This window comes from Kogia breviceps, chromosome 2, assembly GCF_026419965.1.
Source record: "Kogia breviceps isolate mKogBre1 chromosome 2, mKogBre1 haplotype 1, whole genome shotgun sequence".
Lineage (NCBI taxonomy): Eukaryota > Metazoa > Chordata > Mammalia > Artiodactyla > Physeteridae > Kogia > Kogia breviceps.
In genome coordinates, this window is record NC_081311.1 from 169,613,333 (window position 1) to 169,636,358 (window position 23,026).

At 39.7% G+C, this 23,026-nt stretch overlaps 1 protein-coding gene across 3 annotated transcripts in view; it reads left to right on the forward strand.

Moving 5' to 3' along the window:
- Positions 1-4,737: 4,737 nt before the first annotated feature.
- CYP20A1 (cytochrome P450 family 20 subfamily A member 1) overlaps positions 4,738-23,026 on the forward strand; it is a 67,884-nt gene continuing 49,595 nt past the window's right edge. The window contains exons 1-4 of one of the 3 annotated variants that reach the window (XM_059053453.2): positions 4,738-5,077; positions 9,631-9,680; positions 10,301-10,467; positions 12,995-13,137. In XM_059053453.2, coding sequence (XP_058909436.1) covers positions 5,006-5,077; positions 9,631-9,680; positions 10,301-10,467; positions 12,995-13,137 — 432 coding nt within the window. In that variant the 5' untranslated portion in view covers positions 4,738-5,005. Of the gene's footprint in view, positions 5,078-5,163; positions 5,309-9,630; positions 9,681-10,300; positions 10,468-12,994; positions 13,138-23,026 lie in introns of those variants that run through there. The other 2 variants (XM_067026602.1, XM_067026604.1) reach the window with 2 other exon arrangements.

Below are 23,026 nucleotides of genomic sequence, written 5' to 3' on the forward strand. Positions count from 1 at the left end.
TATCTTGAAAATATTAAATACTTAGGAGGAAATGTAATAAAATATTTGCAGGACATGTACACTGAAACTACAGAATATGGCTGGAAAAATGGAATAAAAAATAGATTTGAAGAAACTGAAAGGCTGATTCTAAATTTTATAGGGAAATGCAAGGGACACAATGTCAAAACAATTTGAAAAAGAACAAGGTTGGAAGACCTAACACACTCTGATTTCAAGAATTAGAGCTACGGGAATCAGACATTGTGGATTATCCAGCATAAGGATAGACATGTAGGTCAAAAGGAGTAAATAGAAGGCCTTTAGATGTGGCCATGTATATGATGAATTGATTTTCCACAGATGTGCCAAAATAATTAAATGAGGAAAGAACAGTCTTTTCAACAAATGGTGCTGGAACTGATTATTTATTAACTTGAAGCGAATTATAGACCTAAATGTAAAACCTACAACTATAAACTTGCAAATGAACTCATAAGAATACATTTTACAATCTTATGTCACAGCTAAAGAATCTGAGTTTAGGAAAGCTGTATCTTTTATAATGGGCTGCAAGCACACCTTCCTGACCTTTGCCCTGGAGGGAAACATTAATACTGATGAGTAAGCAAAGCTGCCTTCTATTCCAGAAGGAGACTATTTCTGCCTTCCCAAGTTGTTTGCTGTACGAACATCCTTGAAAAGATATGTCCAGAACAAAATGGCAGTTGATACCTTGCTCTTAAGGGACTCAGTTCCAACACTGCCTGTCATCCGCTAGGCCTTGTCAGACCACCAAGTCTTAAGGACCATAGGGAAGACATAAGCTGCATGAGCAAGTAGCCCAGATCCCCAGAGTATCCACCACTGTCATACCAGTGCCCCTTTCTCAGCTAACACTTTTGGTTTTATAAGTGATCTTGTATGATCAGATGGAGGAGGAAGAAAAAGACCAAAGCTTCATTTACAGATGGGATGGCTCAGTATGTAGGTAAAGCCAAAAATGGGTAGCTTCAATGCTATTACTTATGGGTGGTTTTGAAAAACAGTGGCAAGGGAAAACCACCTCAATGGGCAGATCTTTAGTGGTGCACCATGTCATTTACTTGGTGTGGAAAGATAAGATGTGGAAAGATAAGAGGCCCAAAGTTAGAATATATACATATATATGGAATCATGGGCAGTGATGAAAGGCCTGGCCAGCTGCTGAGAGACATGAATGGAAAAAGATTTTAAGATTGGAGACAAGAAGGTCTGGGATAGAGGTAGGTACATGGACATAATGAGAGTGGGAAAGAAGTATGAAAATCTTTGAATCACATATTAGCACCCACCATGAAAGAGGCATTAAACAATCAAGTGGACCAACCAACCAATCCAATTCATGTCAGGCAGCCCCTGTACTGGGCACTCCAGGGCCGGTGCAATGGGTAGGTACATGAACAAAGTAGCCACAGTGGCGAAAATGGAGACTATCTATGGGCTTAACAGCATGAACCCTCCACTTACCAAGGCTGGTCTAGCTATTGCCACCACTGAATGTCCAATTTACCAAAAACAAAGATAAATGCTTAGTGCCCAATTTCTCAAGGAGACCAATGGGCCACATGCTGGCAAGTTATGTGTTTTGGGCCCCTTCCATTCTGGAAGGGCAAGTTCATTCTCATAGGAACAGACATGTATTTTATGTACATGGCTTGCCCTTTATGTCTACAGGGCCTTAACCAGCACCATTATCTTTTTTTTTTTTTTTTGCGGTATGCGGGCCTCTCACTGTTGTGGCCTCTCCCGTTGTGGAGCACAGGCTCCGGACACACAGGCTCAGCGGCCACGGCTCACAGGCCTAGCTGCTCTGCGGCATGTGGGATCTTCCCGGACTGGGGCACGAACCCGTGTTCCCTGCATCGGCAGGCGGATTCCCAACCACTGCGCCACCAGGGAAGCCCCAGCACCATTATCTTAAGGGCAGTGGAGTATTTGATTCATTGGCAAGGGATTCCACATAACATCACCTCAGACCAAAGGACCCACTTTACAGTAAATAAGTGCTGGAGGAAGCCCATGACAGTGGCACTTACTGGTCATATCACATACATCACCCACAACCTGCCATCCAGATAAAGCACCAGAATAGCTTGCTGATGTGACCTGGATAATTAGGAAGATATACAGCTGCCATTACATAATGGAATATGTAATAGTGTAGAACCCAGGTGATTTACTTGGGTGCTATGTTGTACTTCTTTGCCCAATTGTGACTGCAAAGAGAAAAACCATAGTCTGAGAAGTACATGATTACCAAGTACTCAGGCAGTTCAGAATAATCCAGTCATTCTTCCAGACTAACCAAGCCTCAACACTTGGTAGCTGAGTAAAGAGAATCTACCATGGATAGTGGAGAAAGAAGATTATAAGTATCACTTGTGGCCCTCAGAAAAACTACAGAGGCTAACTTCCCTTCTAAGTTTTTTCTCAGGAAGAGAGTAAAGTGGGTGTGTAGAAAAAGGCCCAGCAAAGCCCAATCATCGTGGGTAATTCTCATTCCAAACTCCCCACTAGGTTGGTCTAGGAGTTGTTGGGCCTGCATCAGTTCCACTTCTCTTTCTGCCCAATCCAGATTCCTTCCTTCACATGTATTAATCCTTACTACATATCTTGCATCTTAAACTCCATCTCAGACTCTGCTGATACATGTGCACGTACCCCATACCACTCAACCTGTAGGAACTTTATCAATATGACAGACTCCTAAATAATTTTTGAGGTTTCTCTCTGAACTTCTGGCATGTATTATTTTACTAAGGCATCTAGGAAATTTCTACTTTATGCTCACCAGGTCTCAATAGCATGTCATCAGAGTAATGGAAAAGCAAGATATTGTGTGGAATACTATTACAAATAATTAGAAATTTTATCTTATTATGTCACAGAGAACTGACAAAGTCCTGGAGTAAAACACTGATGGTGTAATGCTGTCTCCACTAGGTAAAGGCAACCTCTATCTGATTATCCTTATTCATTAGAATTGAGAAAAAAAATTTGCACCCACCAAACAGGCAATTTAATGGCAATAATAATTACCATGTGGATCAGAATCCCAGCAGGAGACAGATGGCATGCTGAAACCAGTAATTAAAAGAGAGTTCAGTAAAGGAAATATTTATGAAGGTGTGGGAAGGGTTTAAGGAAATCACAAGGTTTCAGTGCTCCAAGACTAGAGGCAGAGGTGAGCCATCACCAACCCTAAGCCTGAAGTGGCAAGAAGGGAGTTCCATTTCCTAGAAAGGGTATCTGTATGGGAAGGGTCATATGACAGGAGCTGTGGTAAACTGTGAGTCCACAGCATGAAAGCCAGTAGAATGAATATCTTGACTTTACTTTCCTCTCATCCTCGCATCTTATGCTACTGCTTCCCATTGGCCAAATCCAACCAGAATTTGGATCAGAGGGCTAGGGAACCCACTAAGTGTCCTTTTATATGGACAGTAGCACCTATAGAGCAGAGCAAGATAGGCCCATGCTTGGGAGTTTTCCACATACCACAAATCCATAAAAAAGTTAAAGAACGCACGGGCAAATCAGTATTCGATGGTCAATCAGGATTTGGTGGTTAATCAGGATTTTGTGGTCAACTAAACTGTTAACATCCACTCTCATAGCTAATACTGCTCAGGCTCCAGGGAAATTCTTCATATTGCACATTCTATATCTTTGAAATATAAAATGTGACTGCATCTAAATGCTATAAAGCTTTGTAGGCTGTGCTGCCATAAAACTGGAGGAGAATATAACAGTGGAAAGAGTATTTGAGCTTGAGCAAGTTGATAAAAATAGACAAATTACTTTAGCCAATCTTTGTTCTCAGCATAAACACAATAGATTTTTGCATAATGAAACATTATTTCTTATTTTAGGGTTCCATTAGTGGACTGAAAGTACTCAACAATTATTGTGGTGACCACGGTGGTTGCAATTGGCAGCTTAGGAACACTTTTCCATATTAAATTACCGTTCCTTTTAAAATAATATATATGTAGGCCTAGATATGATGTGAGTAAAGTGTGGTATCAATTCTTTGTATTACCCTACAGATCTAGTTATCGCTTTAAGAGATGGTGAGAATCACAATATGTGATACAATTGTTATGATAAATTTAAACTGTTTTATAATATTTGCTGCAATAACAATGTTACCATATGCAACAACTACATACAGTTGAACACAATAGATAAAAGTCATTGTTCATTTCTGAAGCTAAAGATTACTTAAAAAATTTTATTGACAATTCCAGTTGCTACTGCCTCAACAGAGCAAAATTTCTTCAATTTGAAGGAATTAAAAAAACTATTCTATATATAAATTATGCTTCAATAAACCTGAGATTGTTTTAAAAAAAAATCTATCCAAGAACCACAATGACTGAAGACAGGATAATTTGGCATTTCTGCAGACAGAAGACAAATGATGTCAAAAATCTTGATTTTAAAAATAGAGATTCTTCTGAAGTAAAGGGAAGAAAAATAAATTTTATGAAATAAATATATAATGTGTGAATTATGCATCTATATTTTATATTTGATCCAAACACCACTAGATTATTATAGAACACCCAGACATGTGCAATAATGAAGTTCAGCTACATTTTGTTATTATATATATTTTAAATCTACTTGGAAAAGTGCTGGTCGGGGCACAGCGACGCTAACTCCTAATGTTTTCTTCAAGCCAGGGTTCCTCCTCCCCCAGCACTCGATCCCGGAGTCGTGGGCGTGTCTGGAGTCTCGGGCGCGTCTACAGTCGCGTCCGCCGGAATCCCGCCTCGGGGCGCGGCTCCCATCTCCCAGAGCTCCTACGCGCTCCCTTGCTCCCCTCGCCAGCCCTGGCGGCCCAGGCCACGCCCCTAGCGGCCCATTAGTTAGCTCGTCCCGCAGGCGCCTCCGCACACTCCTCCGGTGCGCGGGTCAAGCAGGCTGAGGCGCTGCTGCAGAGCGCGGAACCGAGACGTGGCTCCCGGGCGGAGGAGCCATGTTGGACTTCGCGATCTTCGCCGTTACCTTCTTTCTGGCGTTGGTGGGAGCGGTGCTCTACCTCTACCCGGTAACCGCCGGCTCGGCCTCGGTCTCGCCCGCATCCACGTCGCCCTGCCCGCGGCGGGCCGCAGGGGGCGGGCCCAGGGGTGGGGCGGGGAAATCTCCTGCTCCGTCCAGCTCCGGGCCCGTGCGGGCCAGGCTCCCGGGGCATGTGACGCCTCGCGGGCGCGCGCGGGGCTGGCGTTGAGGACGGAGCTGCGCGGGCCGCACGGCCGCCTTCCGACGCCGAGTGAGGCAGGCAGGTGGTTTAGCAGCGCGGGCGCGGCCGCCGGGGGCTGAGGGCTGGTCCGCGGGTCCCTGCCTCCCTGCGCCTGCCCTTGCCACGCCACTCTTAAGGGCGGGTCTGAAGCGCTTTGGTGGCTTTCGGGCAGTAAGTTTGCCCACAGGCTGCTCCACGCCTTTCCCCTTTCCCGAGGATTCTCCCCCAGTGTTTCTTTTGTCGTCTACTCTTCCATCTGTCTTTCGACTTTCATTCCAGAAATCCACAGTCCTTAAGGTCCAGACCGGGTCTTGCTCCTCGCAGGGCCTCACGGGCTAAATAAAGGGGTCGTGGAAGGAGCTTTGTGCAGGGGGAGGTTAGCTGTGTGCTTCACCTAGCCGAGTGCTTTATCTCTGAATCTACTTCCGGCCTTCTTTCTCTTCTTGCCTTTTTCAGCCTCAGAAGGTGGTTCTGAAAACAAAGGAGCTAATGGATGAGGGATCATCTACAAAGCAAAGTGGTGGTTTTGTAGAAGTTGTAAAGCAGCAGCACAGTGCCAAATACATTACTGGCAATGACAGAACACTTTAAATATTCTCGCTGGTAAATGGATTGGATTGGAGTATTGCAACTGCACAATCTGGAACTTTCAATTAATCTTATTTTCTGAGAAATAGCCATCTAGAAGATTAGGAGAGTGCGGGAGTAGGGAAATGAGATTTCCAGGCAATTCACTTGAGGGTCATGAAATTAATATAAGACTAGTCAGCATGGGTGTGTTTTTCCCCAGCAGTTTTTCTTCGTCTATTTGGAATCAGGGGCAGTTGACAGAATAATGGGTTTAATTAGAATTGGTGTTTTACTAGGTGCTTTTGACAAAAGGATACAGGGCAAGGGAGTGGTTATAATGGACCATGGAATCTCAGCTGGACAGAGTGGTAAATGAGTATATGAGTGGGTGGGTTAAAAGTCCTTTTGGGGTAAAAATAGTTTTTGGCGTCAAGATGTTAAAAATAGTGAAAAGGAAAAATAGGAGGTGCTTGGAGATTTGGTTGCTTGATGTTAAAACTCTGGAGATGGAGAAGTTATTGGTAATGTCAAGACCTAGTGTACAAGCATGGGAATGAGAGGCTGAGATCAGGTGGAGTTTTGAGTCGGGGACAGATGGGTCGGGAAAGAAGATAAACTTCTGGAGGAATAGGAGTCTGGGGCATGAGGGAAGACCTGGGGATGGTAGTCCTGGGCTTAGTGTGGTGTCTAATGTAGGTAAGGAAAAAGGTCATAGTAACGTTCTGGATGGTCTCAAGGTAGATGATAGTGGTGAGGCTACGATTATCAGGGAGTTTGGCAGGGTCTTGCCAGGTGCATGCCAATTTGGGGATCTCATCAATTTAGCTATGTGGAAGGTGTGGATATAGTAAAGGGCAGGACAGCATTTTGCCTGGTGTTCGGAGGCTCACTCTTCATTTCTCCTCTTGCAGCGTGGAGGTTGGTGTAGGAGCCCTCTTATCCAAAGCGCCCAGACTTCTGAGGCTCCCCTCTGCATGCCTGCTGCTGGAGCTGTAGAAGCATGATTAGTGCGGTGAGGAGGGGTTGTAGTTAGTATTTGCACATTTGTAGAGGTCCTTCACTCCTGCCTATCAGTAGTTTTCGGCAGATATTTCGACATTTCTGTCGTTAACACTCAGTGAACTCGTTCAGGTATTCAGAGACATCAGTTGTATTTTCTTTCCCATGAAAATATCCATTATGGAGCCTTCCATCATCCTTCCCCAGTCAGTAGTGCCTATCATCTCCTTCGGCTGTGTAGCTCTTGTCCTTTTGCTATCAGAATTGGTATTCTCTTTGCCTGTGTTAGATACCCTGTTTCCTAGGTGCCACATGAGTCTCTCTCTCTCTCTCTCTCTTTTCGTTCAGTTCCTTTATTTGCTGCAAGTGCATCATTTTCCAGTAATTTCCTAAGAAAGTGTGCATGGAAAATACATTTTTTGAGATCTTGCTTGTGTGAAAATCTTTCTGTTCTAGCTTCACACTTGAATGATAGTTTGGCTTAGTATACAATTCGGAGTTGGAAATAATTTTCCCTTAGAATTACAGGGGCCACCACCCACCAGCCGGTTGTTCCTGAATCTGGAGTCTCAAGGTCTCTTTCCAGAAGGATGCTAATCACAAGAATGGTGTCTGAGGGATCTGTATACTGGCTTTTTGCTAATTGTTAAAATCTTGAGTCTTACCCTGCCTTTCTGGTTACTGAGTGCAAATCTGATTGCTTCTTGTGGGAATTCTCCTCTGCAGACCCCCAGAGGAGGCCTCACAACTACGTCAATTAATCACTGCTCCAACAGCTTAACACTTCCAAAAAAATTGGTTGGATTATTCGTCCACTGTTGTCTCCTCTCCCATTCTCTTTATCCATATTTTCTCCTTTTTTATATCTTCACCTTCATTTTGTGGGATTTCAGGAAGAGATAATTGATGAGTATTATCGATCTACCATGTTTAAAGAAAGTCAGGAAACTTGTTTCAGTCAATAATTTCAGCCTAGAAAATAAAAAGTTGGCTTTTTTTATATGACTGACTTTTTCTAATTGAGTTCCTTCCATCCTTTTCCCCACTTTTTATAATATTAAACTTGACAAGTTTCCATTATTGATGAGACTGTAGGACAAAATTTTACGTTGTAGGTTTCATTGTCATCAGTTAAATGCAAGTTGCACATACTATTACCTAGATAGTATTCTCTTTTTTGGAAAGATTATCACTTCAGACTACTACTTTTTTTGGTTTGTTTTAAATTTATTTTTATTTATTTATTTTTGGCCGCATTGGGTCTTTGTTGCTGCGCATGGGCTTTCTCTAGTTGCAGCGAGTGGGGTCTACTCTTCATTGTGGTGCACGAGCTTCTCATTGCGGTGGCTTCTCTTTTTGCGGAGCACGGGCTCTAGGTGCATGGGCTTCAGTAGCTGTGGCACGCGGGCTCAGTAGTTGTGGCTCGCGGGCTGCAGAGCACAGGCTCAGTAGCTGTGGTGCACGCGCTTAGTTGCTCCACAGCATGTGGGATCTTCCCAGACCAGAGCTTGAACCCGTGTTCCCTGCATTGGCAAGCGGATTCTTTTTTTTTTTTTTTTTTTTTTTTTGCGGTACACGGGCCTCTCACTGTTGTGGTCTCTCCCGTTGCGGAGCATAGGCTCCAGACGTGTGGGCTCAGCGGCAGTGGCTAACGGGCCCAGCCGCTCCGCGGCATGTGGGATCTTCCCCTGACCAGGGCACGAACCCGTGTCCCCTGCATCGGCAGGCGGACTCCCAACCACTGCACCACCAGGGAAGCCTGGCAAGCGGATTCTTAACCACTGCACCACCAGGGAAGCCCCTAGATAGTATTCTTATAGGATTTAGTACAAACTGTAAAACTCTTCAGTTAGCATGATTCAACCTAGTATCTCTGTTTTGGCATACATACCCCAAAGGAGGAAAAAAGTAAAGTTGTACAAAGATTTTCATGGCACTACCTTTAACAATGAGAAAATGAAAGAAAGAAATAGCCTAGATGTTTTACAACACTATAGCAGGAAGATGATTACACAATTCTGGATACATAGTGGAACACTGTTTAGCCTTAAATGTTCAAATAAATAAATATTCATTTATTTGTATAATGTTAAGTAAGGGGGAAAAGGGCAGAATGTCAGACAAATAAACTCTGATTAATACTAGCTAAAATCATTGACAAAATTCAGAATTGATTCTAGAGTTGACTATTTTAGGTTATTTTTCCTAACCTCTAAGCCCAGCGACCGTAAACCCAGTACAAAATTGTAAAAAATGAAAATTCCCCCAACTTTTTCATAGTTCATTCTTCAGAGGTTGTCACTTTAACAATTTGCTATGAATTATTTTGTTATTTATTTCTACACCAGACACCTCTCTGTATGACCCTGATAATAATAACTGCATTAAAGCAAATGATGAATATCACACTGTATTTTGGTAAATTCTTTGACTAGAAAGAGGAGAACTATTTTAGGAATGAAACTATTATAATCATGACATTTTTTTTTGAAAGCCAAGCCAGATGGGACCATGTATAGTCTCAGAACAAAGAAAAATGTACTTGATTATATATTAATTGATGAAAAATGGATGTTAAATTCTTCAAACACCTTAGTTTAATTGATAGAGAGGAGGAATATTAGGATAATTCTTTTCAATACAAAGAATCCAGTTGTTGTATAATCTCTGAGATTCAACCAATTTGGAAAACCATCATTTAAGGTCCTGAAGATGTCTTGGGAAAATACATCTGACTTAATAGGATATGTGATAATTCATTATACTAAACTTTTTAAAATTTTTTCCCTAAGGCTTCCAGACAAGCTGCAGGAATTCCAGGGATTACTCCAACAGAAGAAAAGTGAGTTTTTTTTTTTTTTTTTAAATCAAGTAGAGTCAACTCTTAATTTTGGATCAAAACTAAACCATATCTTTAGATTACTCAGTTTATTTCATTCCTTGTTTTCTCTAAACTTATCTCTGGGCATACTACCTAAACTTTGTTAAGAACAGAAAGGAAGCCTGTATAAATCAAAACCTTTAATTTCTTTCACTTCTGTTAGCCAGAGAGTGTTGAAAATAGAAAGGATTAAGATAGAAGGAAATAAGAAAAAGTTGCCATAGCTGATTTAAATTAGCCTGTGATTTCATAGCCAATGACGGTGTCCATTGCTATCTCAGAATGAGTTGCTGCAAAAATTGGATAGTTTTCCAGTGTCTTAAGTCAGATGTTCCTCGTGTAGCTTTTTTATTTGGTATGAAGTGTTATGAATTCTCAAAATATCAGACAAATCCGTATCCAAATACAACTACCGAAAGAGAGAAGTCAAATATAATTCAGTTTTGGATTTTGCAGTAATTTGAATTTTGTGTATATTTGCTCTCATCTGTTGACACAGTTAATTCAGAATCAACTAGTATTGTTTTTCTGATTCTTCCATGTTAAATTGATTATTTTGTCAAATGTTGCTCTTTTTTCAGAGATGGTAATCTTCCAGATATTGTGAACAGTGGAAGTTTGCACGAGTTCCTGGTTAATTTGCATGAGAGATATGGGCCTGTGGTCTCTTTCTGGTTTGGCAGGCGCCTTGTGGTTAGTTTGGGCACTGTTGATGTGCTAAAGCAGCATATCAACCCCAATAAGACATGTAAGTTTAATTTTCTTTTTAATTAGAGTAGATATCTATAAATGAAGATCCATACATTGTTCTTAGGAATAGCTAACATTTATTAAATACTTTGTATTATATGCCAGATGTTGTGCTAAAGTCTTTATATTAATTACTTCATTTAAGACACAGTATTATAAAATGATTATTTTCGTCCTTCAATTTATAGATATGTATGAAAAAAATCCCAGTGTAAATGCCAACAGGATTTTTTTGGAACCTGAAAAAATAGTTCCAGGGTACGTCTGAAAGAGTAAAGGTACAAGAGCAGTTAAGAAACATCTAGAAAGAACATTAGTGCAGGAGATTCTTGTACCATCAGGTCGAACAGTGTATTATAAAACTTGATTAACTTAAAGAATCTTGTACTGTGATAGGACTAGACGGATTGATGGAATGGACAAACCAAGACAAACCAAGTATGAATATATGATAAAGGTAGCATTTTATGATAAAGGGGAAAGGTAATAATGGTTTGGGAAAACTAGTTAGCTATTTGGAAAAAATAAATCTCAGTCCCTGTCTCACTCTTTATATCAAAATAAATTAGAAATGATTAAAATTTGGAGTCATAAAAGTAATAGAAGAAAAAATGGTTAAATCTTAAATTTTTTTTAGGGGGTTGTTGATAAGCCCTTTTGTACCATGACATGAGATCTAAGAGCCAGCAATCACAAGATGGGTAAATCTGTCTACATAAAAATGAAAAAATTTCAGTATAGTAAAAAACACCAGGAAAAAGAGAGATAGGAAAATGTTGGCCACATACTATATTTCTGTAAAATAAAAAGGTACCATGAAAAAGTTTGAGAGATGAGGGAACTATTTACCACATATATATATATATATATATATATATATATATATATATATATATATATGTAAAGTAAATGAAAACTAATAAGAAAGTAAATGTAAAATGCAGTTGTGGAAAAATGGGCAAAAACAAGGTAATTAAAAAAAAAGAAATAATAATAGCCAATAAGCAAATTAAAAGATTTCAACCTCACTAATAATCAGTGGGATGCAAATAAAAATGAGATGTTCACTTATCTGACTAAAAGAGATGAAAAATGTTGGCAAAACTCATTGTTGGTGAGGGAACGGAGAAACATGGAGTATAAATGTTTTACAAACTATCTGGAGAGAAGGTTGGCAGTGACCTTTGACTTATCTTAAGGAATTATCGTAAACTGATAATCACATAGATGAGAAAAGACATTCATATTATTCATACTAAAAACGTAAAACTTAAAAATTTTTAATGGCTGCATTAAAGGATACATTCAGGCATTAATATGGTGATATAGGTTTATTTTATTTTGTTCTTCAAATACTCATATAGCAATTTCTATATGCCAGCACTATTGTAAGACATTACACACGTTAACTGATTTAATCCTCAGAACACCTTATGAAGTACATATTAAGATTATCCCCACTTTACAGAAGAGAAAAATGTACAGAGAGGCTAAGTCATTTGCCCAAAGTCACACAACTAATTAGTGATGGAGCTGGGACTTGAAGTTAGGCTCTCTGGGCTGGGTCTGTTTTCTCAATCACAAAATTTCCTCACTGTGGAAGGATGGCTCTGTTCACAAATACAAAGATGGGTAAAACCAGACATGGCCTCTGCTCCTGTGGAATTTATAGTCTAGTGCTGGGGAAGTGGGGGAGCATGTAAATGGTGTTCGAATGATCACACTAATGAACTGAGAGATGTGCTCTGAAAGAAGGGGACTGTAGTTCTTTGCAAAATCTGACAGATTTTTCTGTCTCTGGTAAGAAATATTAACAGCTGTAAAAAAAAAAAATCTCAGATATTTAACAGTGACTATCTCTGTTTGGTGAGATTTAGATGAATTTATTTTCTTTGTATCTATGTTGTTTTAATTATTCACAATGACAGTATATTTTTGCGTATGTGGAAACAATATAGTCGTTAAAGAAACACTTAGGGAATTCTCTGGCAATCCAGTGGTTAGCACTCTGTGCTTCTACTGCAAGGGGCCTGGGTTTGATCCCTGGTTGGGGAGCTAAGATCCTGTGAGCCTCACAGCTCTGCTGCCTCCCCCAAAAAAGAAACACTTAAAAGTGAATGAAGGAGAAAAGAAAGAAATTTTTGGATTCAGCTAAATAATTTTAACTGTAATACTTGACAATTACATACACAACATCAATTTTGCTTTAAAAATCAGTGGTGTGATTTTTTTTTTTTTTACAACGTGAAAGATATTGCTGTCATTGCTGTCATGTGAGTAGAAAATTTATGTAAGTATTAATGATTTACAGTGGAATGCCCAGTCAGAATATTGTTTTCTTGCCAATTTTTATTGCCTCTAGAACTGTTCACATTTAGGAAAGACAAGGGAGTTGTGAAAAAAAGTTCATAGTCTCTTGGCTACAGTCCCGTACCTCCCTGATCTCTGTTGTTTTGCTGGAGATTTATTTATTTATTTTTTGAGTGATTACTTTGCTTTTGAAATGTTTAATTTGTCTGTTTCAGCGGACCCTTTTGAAACCATGCTAAAGTCATTATTAAGGTATCAGTCTGATAGTGGGAACGTGAGTGAAAACCTCATGAGGAAAAAATTGTACGAAAATGGTGTGACTAATTCTCTGCGGAGTAATTTTGCTCTCCTGCTAAAGGTAAGGTAGTTTGGCCTGGAGTTCTGTCATACAGATAATAGTATATGGATCGTCCTCGAGTTACGATGGGGTTATGTCCTGATAAACACATCATGAGTTGAAAAATATCACAAGTTGAAAATGCATTTAAATACACCTAACCTCCTGGACATCATAGCTTAGCCTAGCCTGCTTTAAACATACTCAGAACACTTACGTTAGCCTGCAGTTGGGCACAATCATCTCACACTAAGCCTGTTTTATAATAGAGTGTTGACTAGCTTGTGTAATTTATTGAATACTGTACAGAAAGTGAAAAATAGATTGTTGTCTGGGTACAGAATTGTTGTAAGCTTATGGGCTGTTTGCTCTCATGGGCGCAGGCTGGCTGTGGGCTACGGCTGCTGTTGCTGCCAGCATCACAAAGTGTCATACTTCATATGCTAGCCCAGCAGAAGATCAAGATAAGTTCAGAGGACTGTTTCTATTGAACGCTTATGGCTTTTGCACCATGGTAACATTGAAAAATTGTACGTCGGGGACCATCTGTATATTTTAACTATTAGTGTGTCTTTGTCTTTCCTACTCTTTTCTTACCTGTCTTTCTTAGCTGAATTTTACTCTTTTTTTGCGGGGGCGGGCCACACTGCAAGGCTTGTGGGATCTTATTTCCCTACCAGGGGTTGAATCCATGCTCCCTGCAGTGGAAGCGCAGAGCCTTAACCACAGGACCGCCAGGGAAGTCCCCCTAAGCTGATTTTTATTCTCCTGAAATTCTAAAACGAAACAAAAACAAAACAAAAATCTTAACATCTAGACTCCCTATGTAAGTTGGAATGATGGGAGCAGAGAGAACCTGAGGACATTTTATGTATCAGTAGATTTGTCCGTTGTTTTCAGACCAGACTCTAAACCAGCATTTCCTAAAATATGGTCTGAACTCACCTGAAACACTCCCTCTTGTTGAAGGTGCAGATTACTGGACCTTTACTTGGACAAACTGAATCACTGGGAAGGGGCACCTGACATTTTTAAGAAGCTCAGCAAATCATTTACAAAGGTTGAGAACAATACTAATCCATACCGTTTCCTTTTTGTTTCTAAAGACCCTTAGCCGAGCCCTGTGCACTGCCTCACAGTTCCCTGTGCTCCCACAGGGCTGTTGCAGACCTTCACCCTTATTCTAGTCCTGCCAGCCCCTTTGCTTGCTGTAGATGTCCTAGCCTCCCGCTTTGCTGAGACTATGGAGTCCTTTACGTGTGAACTCCCTCAATAGCCTGTTCCCCTACCAGTACACTCTGTCCATCGCAAACCTCGGTTCTTTTTTCTTATTTTAAATCTTGAAGAATCCTTCCTTCTGTCCAAAGCTAATCTATCCTTTCGTGCCATTTAAAAATAATGTAATTTATACAAGTAATATATGATTGCTGAAGAAAACGTGGAAAATCTGATAGTATAAAGAAATCACCCATAATTTGACTATAGATTTTTCATATGGTTGAGATATTATATGTACTATTTTATATACTTTTTCACTATAAAACGTATCATAAGCGTTTCCCCATCATTAAAATTTTGCAGGGACTTCCCTGGCCGTCCAGGTGAAGACTCTGTACTTGCACTGCGGGCGTGGGTTGAGGGTGGGGTGAGCACGGCTTCGAGGTTCCATCCCTGGTCAGGGAACTAAGATCCTGCATGCCCTGTGGCTTGTCCAAAAAGAAAAAAAAGAAAAGAAAAGAGAAGAAAATTTCCAAAAATAACTAAAATTATGCTTTTTCTGCTAGTCACTTTATAAAATATGGAAACATTTAGAGAAGTCCTAAGGAAAAAAAATAAACATTTTTACTGCTGTTCATTCCCCGTTGATAACCATGTTTAACATTTTAAAATACTTTGTATCATTCCAGTCATTTCTGTGCACAGTAGAATTTCAGTCAGCATTATACTGTATAGTTTTAGACTCTGCATTTTTATTTACCATTGTATGAAAAGTATTTTTATAACAGTAAATATTCTTAGAAAATTACATTTGAAAAGTCTCTAATGTCACTTTTACCTTCTGAATATCTTTCAAATTGCTCTACTCCACCAGCACTGCTCCCATCCTGGTTTAAGCTTCCATGGTCTTATGTGGATTGCTTGTTTCTCTGCCTTCTCTCTGCCCTTCTCCTCCAATTTCTACCTTCTGTTAGGGATTCTTAGGCTTTTTTTAAGACATGTACCCCTTGCAGTTGTGGTGAAACCTACAGACTCCTTCGGGGAATAGCATTTGAAAATGTGTAACTACAAAGGAAACCAATATAGTTATCAAAGTGTTATTTTTTAAAAACTTGTGATATTATAATATCTGTGCTTTATTGTTAATGTATTAAATAACAAACTCTAGCAGTGCTTCCCCAAACTTCCACAATTTTAAAGTAATGATGTTATGAGAGACAAAATCATTATTTTGAGAGTTTTACAATAACCAAAATATAATGTGAACGTATTTGAGATTTGTATTGCGACAAAGTTAAAAGGCCTATATTCAGAAAGAAGTGCTTAATTTTATTTAAAGGTTAGTGAAAAATAAAGATTCCCCCCCCCCTTATCCAAGTTCATGGACTCCTGGATTCTATGTACTGACCCTTTGGTATCTACGGACTGGATGTTCATAACCCCTGAGAACAGACACTTTCAAAATACAATTCTTATTTTATCAGTCCCTGATCAAAAACCTCCACTGGCTTCCCTTTCTTCTTGGGACAAACTCCGAAGTCTTGAATGTAATCTTAAAGACCGTATGTGGTTTGACCTGCCTACTTTTCCAGCCTTGTTTCCCACTTTCTCATTTGTGCTTATACTCTAGCCACCCTGGTTTTCTCTTAGTTCTATACCTTGTTCTCTCCTATCTCAAGGGCTCTGTATATTGCTGTTCCTGTTGCCTGGATTGTCTCCTCTAACCATCCACACACCTAGTTAATGCATGTTTATTCTTCAGCTCAGTTTAGATGTCACTTCCCCAGGGAAGCCATCTCTGATCATCCCACTGTCCCTAGGAAGGTCCCCCTTTTAGATGCTGTCATAACACCCTTTGCTTTTCCTTTGCAACACGTCCTAGTTTGTAATTATATTATGTGTAATTCTTTGAATAATCTTTCCTAAGCTGTATGCTCCATGGAGAGAGACACTATTCTGTTTTGACTTCTACTGTATCCGTGGGTCTTGGTGTAGAGTAGGCCCTCAGTAAATATTTATTAAATCAGTGAATGAATACCGACCAACTTATAGGTCCTCAGTTCATAGTCTCTTCTCTCATCTCTGTGGGTCTGTTCTTGCTATTTTATCCTCAGCTAACTCCTGGCCAACTCATCTTCCAATATCCAGTTTAGTCACCTACCCTCTGCCATTCACCCTCTTTACTACCATGACAACCTGGCCATACTTACATAACAAAATTAAATTGACTTTCTTATCTCCCTTCTTATATTGTGTTTTCCTTCCCCTTTCCTCTAATCTGTGTACCTCGAAGAAAGTTTTTATTTTGTTGTATGTTTAATGCAGCTTCTTGGGAAGTAGTAGTATTGTATAGAGCAGAGACTTTAAGCTTGGGCAAAAGGCTTTGAATCTTATTTCTGTCATTTAGTGTCTGCATGATTCTTCGTGTGTTACTTGGCCGTTGTGAGCTTTAATTGCCTCTTTTTTTTTTTTTTGGCCACTCTGCAGGGATCCCTTAGTTCCCCAATCAGGTCAAACCTGTGGCCCTTGCATTAGAAGCACAGAGTCTTAACCACTGGACCGCCAGGGAGGTCCTATTGCCTCATCTTAAATTGAGGATAATAGCATCCACGTTACAAATTTGCTGTGAGGATTATATGAGGTCATGATGTAAAGTACCTAACAACGGGTCTTAGAACACAGTAACTACTCAAAAAAATACCTTTCCTTCCTTTGTTTGAGAAGTAGATTTTCCTGCTGTTTGTTTGCTGCTCCCCCCCACCTCCCAACGTTCTTCTGTTCTGCTAAAATTTCTTTCTTACGTTTTTCCTGCTCCGCTGAAACTACACCTCCTTATTAATGCTTCCAATTTAGTTAATGCGTTCCTTCTTTCATGCAGGGTTTTTATAGTTGATGAGCCTATATCTGTCCCATTTGGAGGGTTATGTAGGAGTCCTTTCTGTTCTATGTAGATTAAACCCACATTCACTCACAAGTACACAAATACACCCCCACTGACTTTCACATTATATATGGTAAATAATTTTAAAAATCATGGAAAAGAAAATTTTTTTGAATTTTTGAATTTTATTTTATTTATTTTTCTATACAGTAGGTTCTCATTAGTCATCCATTTTATACACATCAGTGTATACATGTCAAACCCAATCTCCCAATTCATCACCCCCCCACCCCACTCTCCCCCCTTGGTGTCCATACATTTGTTCTCTACATCTGTGTCTCTATTTCTCCCTTGCAAAGCGGTTCATCTGTCCCATTTTTCTAGGTTCCACATATATGCATTAATATATGATATTTGTTTTTCTCTTTCTGACTTACTTCACTCCATATGACACTCTCTAGATCCATCCACATTTCTACAAATGACCCAATTTCGTTCCTTTTTATGGCTACATTGTATATATGTACCACATCTTTATCCATTCGTCTGTTAATGGGCATTTAGGTTGCTTCCATGACCTGGCTGTTGTAAATAGTGCTGCAGTGAACACTGGGGTGCATGTGTCTTTTTTTTTTTTTTTTTTAATTTATTTTATTTTATTTATTTTTGCAGTATGCGGGCCTCTCACTGTTGTGGTCTCTCCTGTTGCAGAGCACAGGCTCCAGACATGCAGGATCAGCGGCCATGGTTCACGGGCCTAGCTGCTCCGCAGCATGTGGGATCTTCCTGGACTGGGGCACGAACCTGTGTCCCCTGTATTGGCAGGCGGACTCTCAACCACTGCACCACCAGGGAAGCCCCATGTGTCTTTTTGTTTGTTTGTTTGTTTTTTGTTTTTTTTGCGGTACGCAGGCCACTCACCGTTGTGGCCTCTCCCGCTGCAGAGCACAGGCTCCGGACGCGCAGGCTCAGCGGCCATGGCTTACGGGCCTAGCCGCTCCACGGCACGTGGGATCTTCCCAGACTGGGGCACGAACCAGGGTCCCCTGCATCGGCAGGCGGACTCTCAACCACTGCGCCACCAGGGAATCCCCATGTGTCTTTTTGAATTACGATTTTCTCAGGGTATATGCCCAGTAGTGGGATTGCTGGGTCATATGGTAGTTCTATTTTTAGTTTTTTAAGGAACCTCCATACTGTTCTCCGTAGTGGCTGTACCAATTTACATTCCCACCAACAGTACAAGAGGGTTCCCTTTTCTCCACACCTTCTCTGGCGTTTGTTGTTTATAGATTTTCTGATGATGCCCATTTTAACTGGTGTGAGGTGATACCTCATTGTAGTTTTGATTTGCATTCCTCTAATAATTAGTGTAAAAATCATGAAAAATTTAAATAAAAATAGAATAGTATAATGAACATCCGTATTCTTATCACCAAACTTTAACAGTTATCAAATTAGACGCAATCTTACTTTATCTATACCCCTACTTATCTCCCCTATTTTCTCTCTGGATTATTTTTAAACAGATTCCAGACATCATACAGATGAGGACATACTTTTTCAAGGGCTTAACAGTATTTAGCATGTAACAGCTACTTGGTCAGGTTTCTTTTCTTTTCCTTCTCACCTTCTGTAACTTTGTTCATTCCTCCTAAAAATGTTCAGACTGCGCATTATAAGACTTTTGTGACTTTTTTGAGTTAGATGCCATTTTGACTCATCCTACAGTATCTACTTTTTAAAAATTACATTCAGTAAATGCTTAATGCCATATTTTCCTTATTCTTCAATTCTGTTTGAAGCTCACACTTTTCATTCAAGATTTGAGGCTGGCTTGTTGAGTTTACCGGAAGCATTAATTAACATGTTAGCTCCTCTGCACAGTTTTGCTTCCAAAAACTAACCGAACAAGGCCTTTAACCGTGGCCAGCTGCTGATTAGTCTTTCTCCTTTCCAGTTCCTATTTCTAACTGATAGCCATTATTCACAGGGCCATCAGGAGATCTGTATATCAAATTTCCACCTTCTCATTATTGTCATTACTGTTTGGTTTTGTTTTGTTTTAAATACTTATTTATTTGGCTGTGCCAGGTCTTAGTTGTGGCACACGAGATCTTCATTGTGGCGTGCAGGACCTTTAGTTGCAGCATGCGGGATCTTTAGTTGTGGCATGCAGAATCTAGTTCCCTGACCAGGGATCGAACCCAGGCCCCCTGCGTTGGGAGTGCGGAGTCTTAACCACTGGACCACCAGAGAAGTCCCAGTCAGTACTGTGTTGCATCATCATGTTCTCTGGGCCTCTCAGGCTGCCTGCTTGGGTTGTCATAGCTGGTCCTGTCACACCTGAATGTCCTACCTGAAAGCAGTTATGTTGCCTCTGTCTAAGCATTCACCAGCCAGAACCTTTCTCTCTGTTCTGTTTAAACACCTAACATTTGTCTGTAAGAATCTTTGTATTTAATTGTATAGCTCCAGGGAATTTTAACCTGTTTCTCTTTGCTTTGCTTTCAGTGATTATGCTTTTCAGTAATCTTTATTGTTAGAAGCCTTAGTTAGTGTTTCTTCTCTGCTTCAAACTAAGTAATTCTAACTTCTTTAATCTTTTATAGTAGGCTCTATTTCCCAAATTTTCAATCTTTTTTGTCCCTGTTCTGTATTGCATTTTTTTCTCCTCCTGTCTGATCAAAGGCAAATCAAAGTGGAAAATTATTTCCCAGTTTTCACATTTCTTGCCCTCATATTTTCAAGCTTTGGTTCATAGACTGGGTCCATACATGAGAAATGTGTTTCAGGTTTATGTTTTCAACCCCGTAGCACAAGCCAGTTACTTAGCTTATTCATTAGTCAGAATTACCAATTAGTATTTAATCAGCAAGAACATGATTGAAGAGGGCTGTAGTCAGAGCATCCTCTTCCTCCCTACTAATGGTTTTTCTTTAAGAGAACAGGGCTGTTTATCAGAGTTATCACTCCAAAATAAGCTGTACTTCATATTGACACAATAAATCTTTTGCCTTTTTTATTTTTATTTTGGTCCAGATCTGAATTCTGTATTCTGACCCTTCTCTAATCCTCTCAAACCTCATCCTGTGAGTTCTGGTTCCTTCCTGCCCTGACTGTCTCTGCTTCAAGGCTGTGTGTAAACGTCCACTTTAGTTCTCTGAGTGTAATTTCTCTCTTCTGTGTGCTTCAGCCCCGTATGCTCCTATGACTTTTGGGTTAAACTCTGATTTAACAAGTATTTTCTGGATTTTAGAATTTACGGCAGTTTTCCAGAACCCTCTTAATTGACAGCTTAGTAATAATAGCCAAAATTATTGAACTCGTTGGTTTAACGCTATCAAGTGAAGCTCATCAACAGGTTTTTAGAATTCCCATCTAATATACATAGTCAAGATTCATAAACTAAAAGAGATTCATATAAGCCTCTAGCAGATATACTAGATATGTATGTCGAGTAAAAACCTCCACAGATCGTTTCTAATATTTGCATTGTTTTGTAGAGTACTGTGCAAAAAAAATGGATGAGCAAATCATAACACAGTTCTGTGATACAAATGACAGTATTGATAATAAAATTTTTATGGTCATGGCTGAAAAGGGGGAAAAAATAGGCTTTACCAGCATAGGCTGAAAGCATTTCCTCGGTTAGTTGCATAATCAGTAATGATCTGGTACTGTGGGGAGATAGTCACAGTTAAAATCTCTGATAAGTCACAAATTGTCCTAATAGGTTTTTAGGATACCATTTGGGTCCTAAATTTGGACCCAAACGGTCCAAATTTAGGAATACCATTTATAGGTCCAATGTTTAGGAATACCATTTGTAGATTTTTTTTTTTTTTTTTGAACATGTAATATCCCACAGAAGAAAGGTCACCAGAAAACTGACTACCTATCACTTAGAACGGAGGAAATACACACCCTGGATTTCATTTAAAAACCAGCTATGTACAAAAGCTCTTACACATTATTAAGGAAAAGAAACAAGCCCCAGTAGAAAAATGGCTAAAGAAGTGAACATGCAGTACATTGTGGAAAAAAAAAGGAAATGGCTATTAAATATTTGAAACTTGTTTAAACCCTACCAATAATTAGAACGAAATAAGCCAATTAAAGTAATGTTGAGTTATTTTTTACCTGTTAGACTGACAGAGGTTTTATAAAATGACAACACTTAGTACGGTCCAAAGTATGGGAAACGGACACTTTGAGATTGCTGGTAAGAGTGTAAGCTGATACAGGCTTTCTGTAGGGCAGCATGGCCATATAAAGCAAAAGCTTAAAAACTACTTCTTAACTCAGAAATTTCATATCTAAGGAAGTCAAATGGCAATAGATGTATGTACAGAGATGGTTGTGGAAGCATTGTTTATTGTAGCAGAAATTGGATAATACTTAAACGTCCAGTAGTAGAGGATTATTTGAATGATCGTAAATCCGTACAATGGATTAGAATGAAAACATTAAGGTGGCAAAGACATTTATTTACTGACATGGGGAGAGATGGTTTGCTAGAGCTAGCACAAACTTGGTGGCTTAAAACACAGAAATTAAAACAAACAAACAAACAAAAAAAACACACAAATTTATTGTCTCACAGTTCTGGAGGCTGTTGCCCAAGATCAAGGTGCCAGCAGAGCTGGTTCCTTCTGAGGGCTGTGAGGGAAATCTGTTTTATGCCTCTTTCCTAGCTGCTAGTAGTTTGCTGGTAATCTCTGGTGTTCCTTGGCTTGTAGATTTATCACCCCAATCTCTGCCTTCATGTTTATAATGATGTATTCCTGTGTGTGTATATGTTTGTTGTGTGTGTTTCACTGTCCAAATTTCCCCTTTTTATAAGGACACAGTGGTATTGGATTAAGGCCCACCCTAATGTGCACATCTTAAACTGATTATCTGCAAAGAACCTATTCCCAAATGAGGTCACATTCACAGGCACTGGGGGTTAGAACTTCAAGATCTTTTTGGGGGGCACAATGCAACCCATAACAGTTGGTAAGTGAAAAAACCAGTATACAGGACAGTTTGTAGAGTATTAATACATTGTCCAAAGTATACCTTTATGCACACATGTATGTACACATATACATGGATACACATACCTATAGGAAAACATGAAAAGCTATATAAAAAAATGTTATTGGGCTTCCCTGGCGGTGCAGTGGTTGAGAGTCTGCCTGCCGATGCAGGGGACACGTGTTCATGCCCCGGTCCGGGAAGATCCCACATGCCGCGGAGCAGCCGGGCCCGTGAGCCATGGCCACTGAGCCTGCGTGTCTGGAGCCTGTGCTCCGCAATGGGAGAGGCCACAACAGTGAGAGGCCCCGCGTACCGCAAAAAAAAAAAAAAAAAAAAAAAGTTATCAGTAATTACTGCTACTGGGTTGAATTTAGGGTGATTTAAATTAATTTCTATATTTTCATTTATTTTTAAGTTATTTATTGTTTTCTACATATTAATTTTCTTTTACACTAACCTGTATTACTGTACAAGTCAAAAACAATGAACCACTCAGCTATCAGTGATAGTCTGAATAGTCACTACATTTTCATTAGGAGCAAAGCTTAATAATTCATTGACTAATTAAAACCAAAATTCATAATTTATTTAATTTTCTCTAACAAAGCCTTTTATTCATGGACTTTTTTAGGACTATGTATTTGGTTTCTTTTATTCTTCTGGAAGATGCTAATATGCAGGAGTTGATTTGGGGAGAATGATGTTCCCTGCTATTGTTTTTGTACTGTTCAGTATTTTTAATCAGATTTTTTTTTCTTTTTTAAAACCCCAAAACTGTAAAAGGCC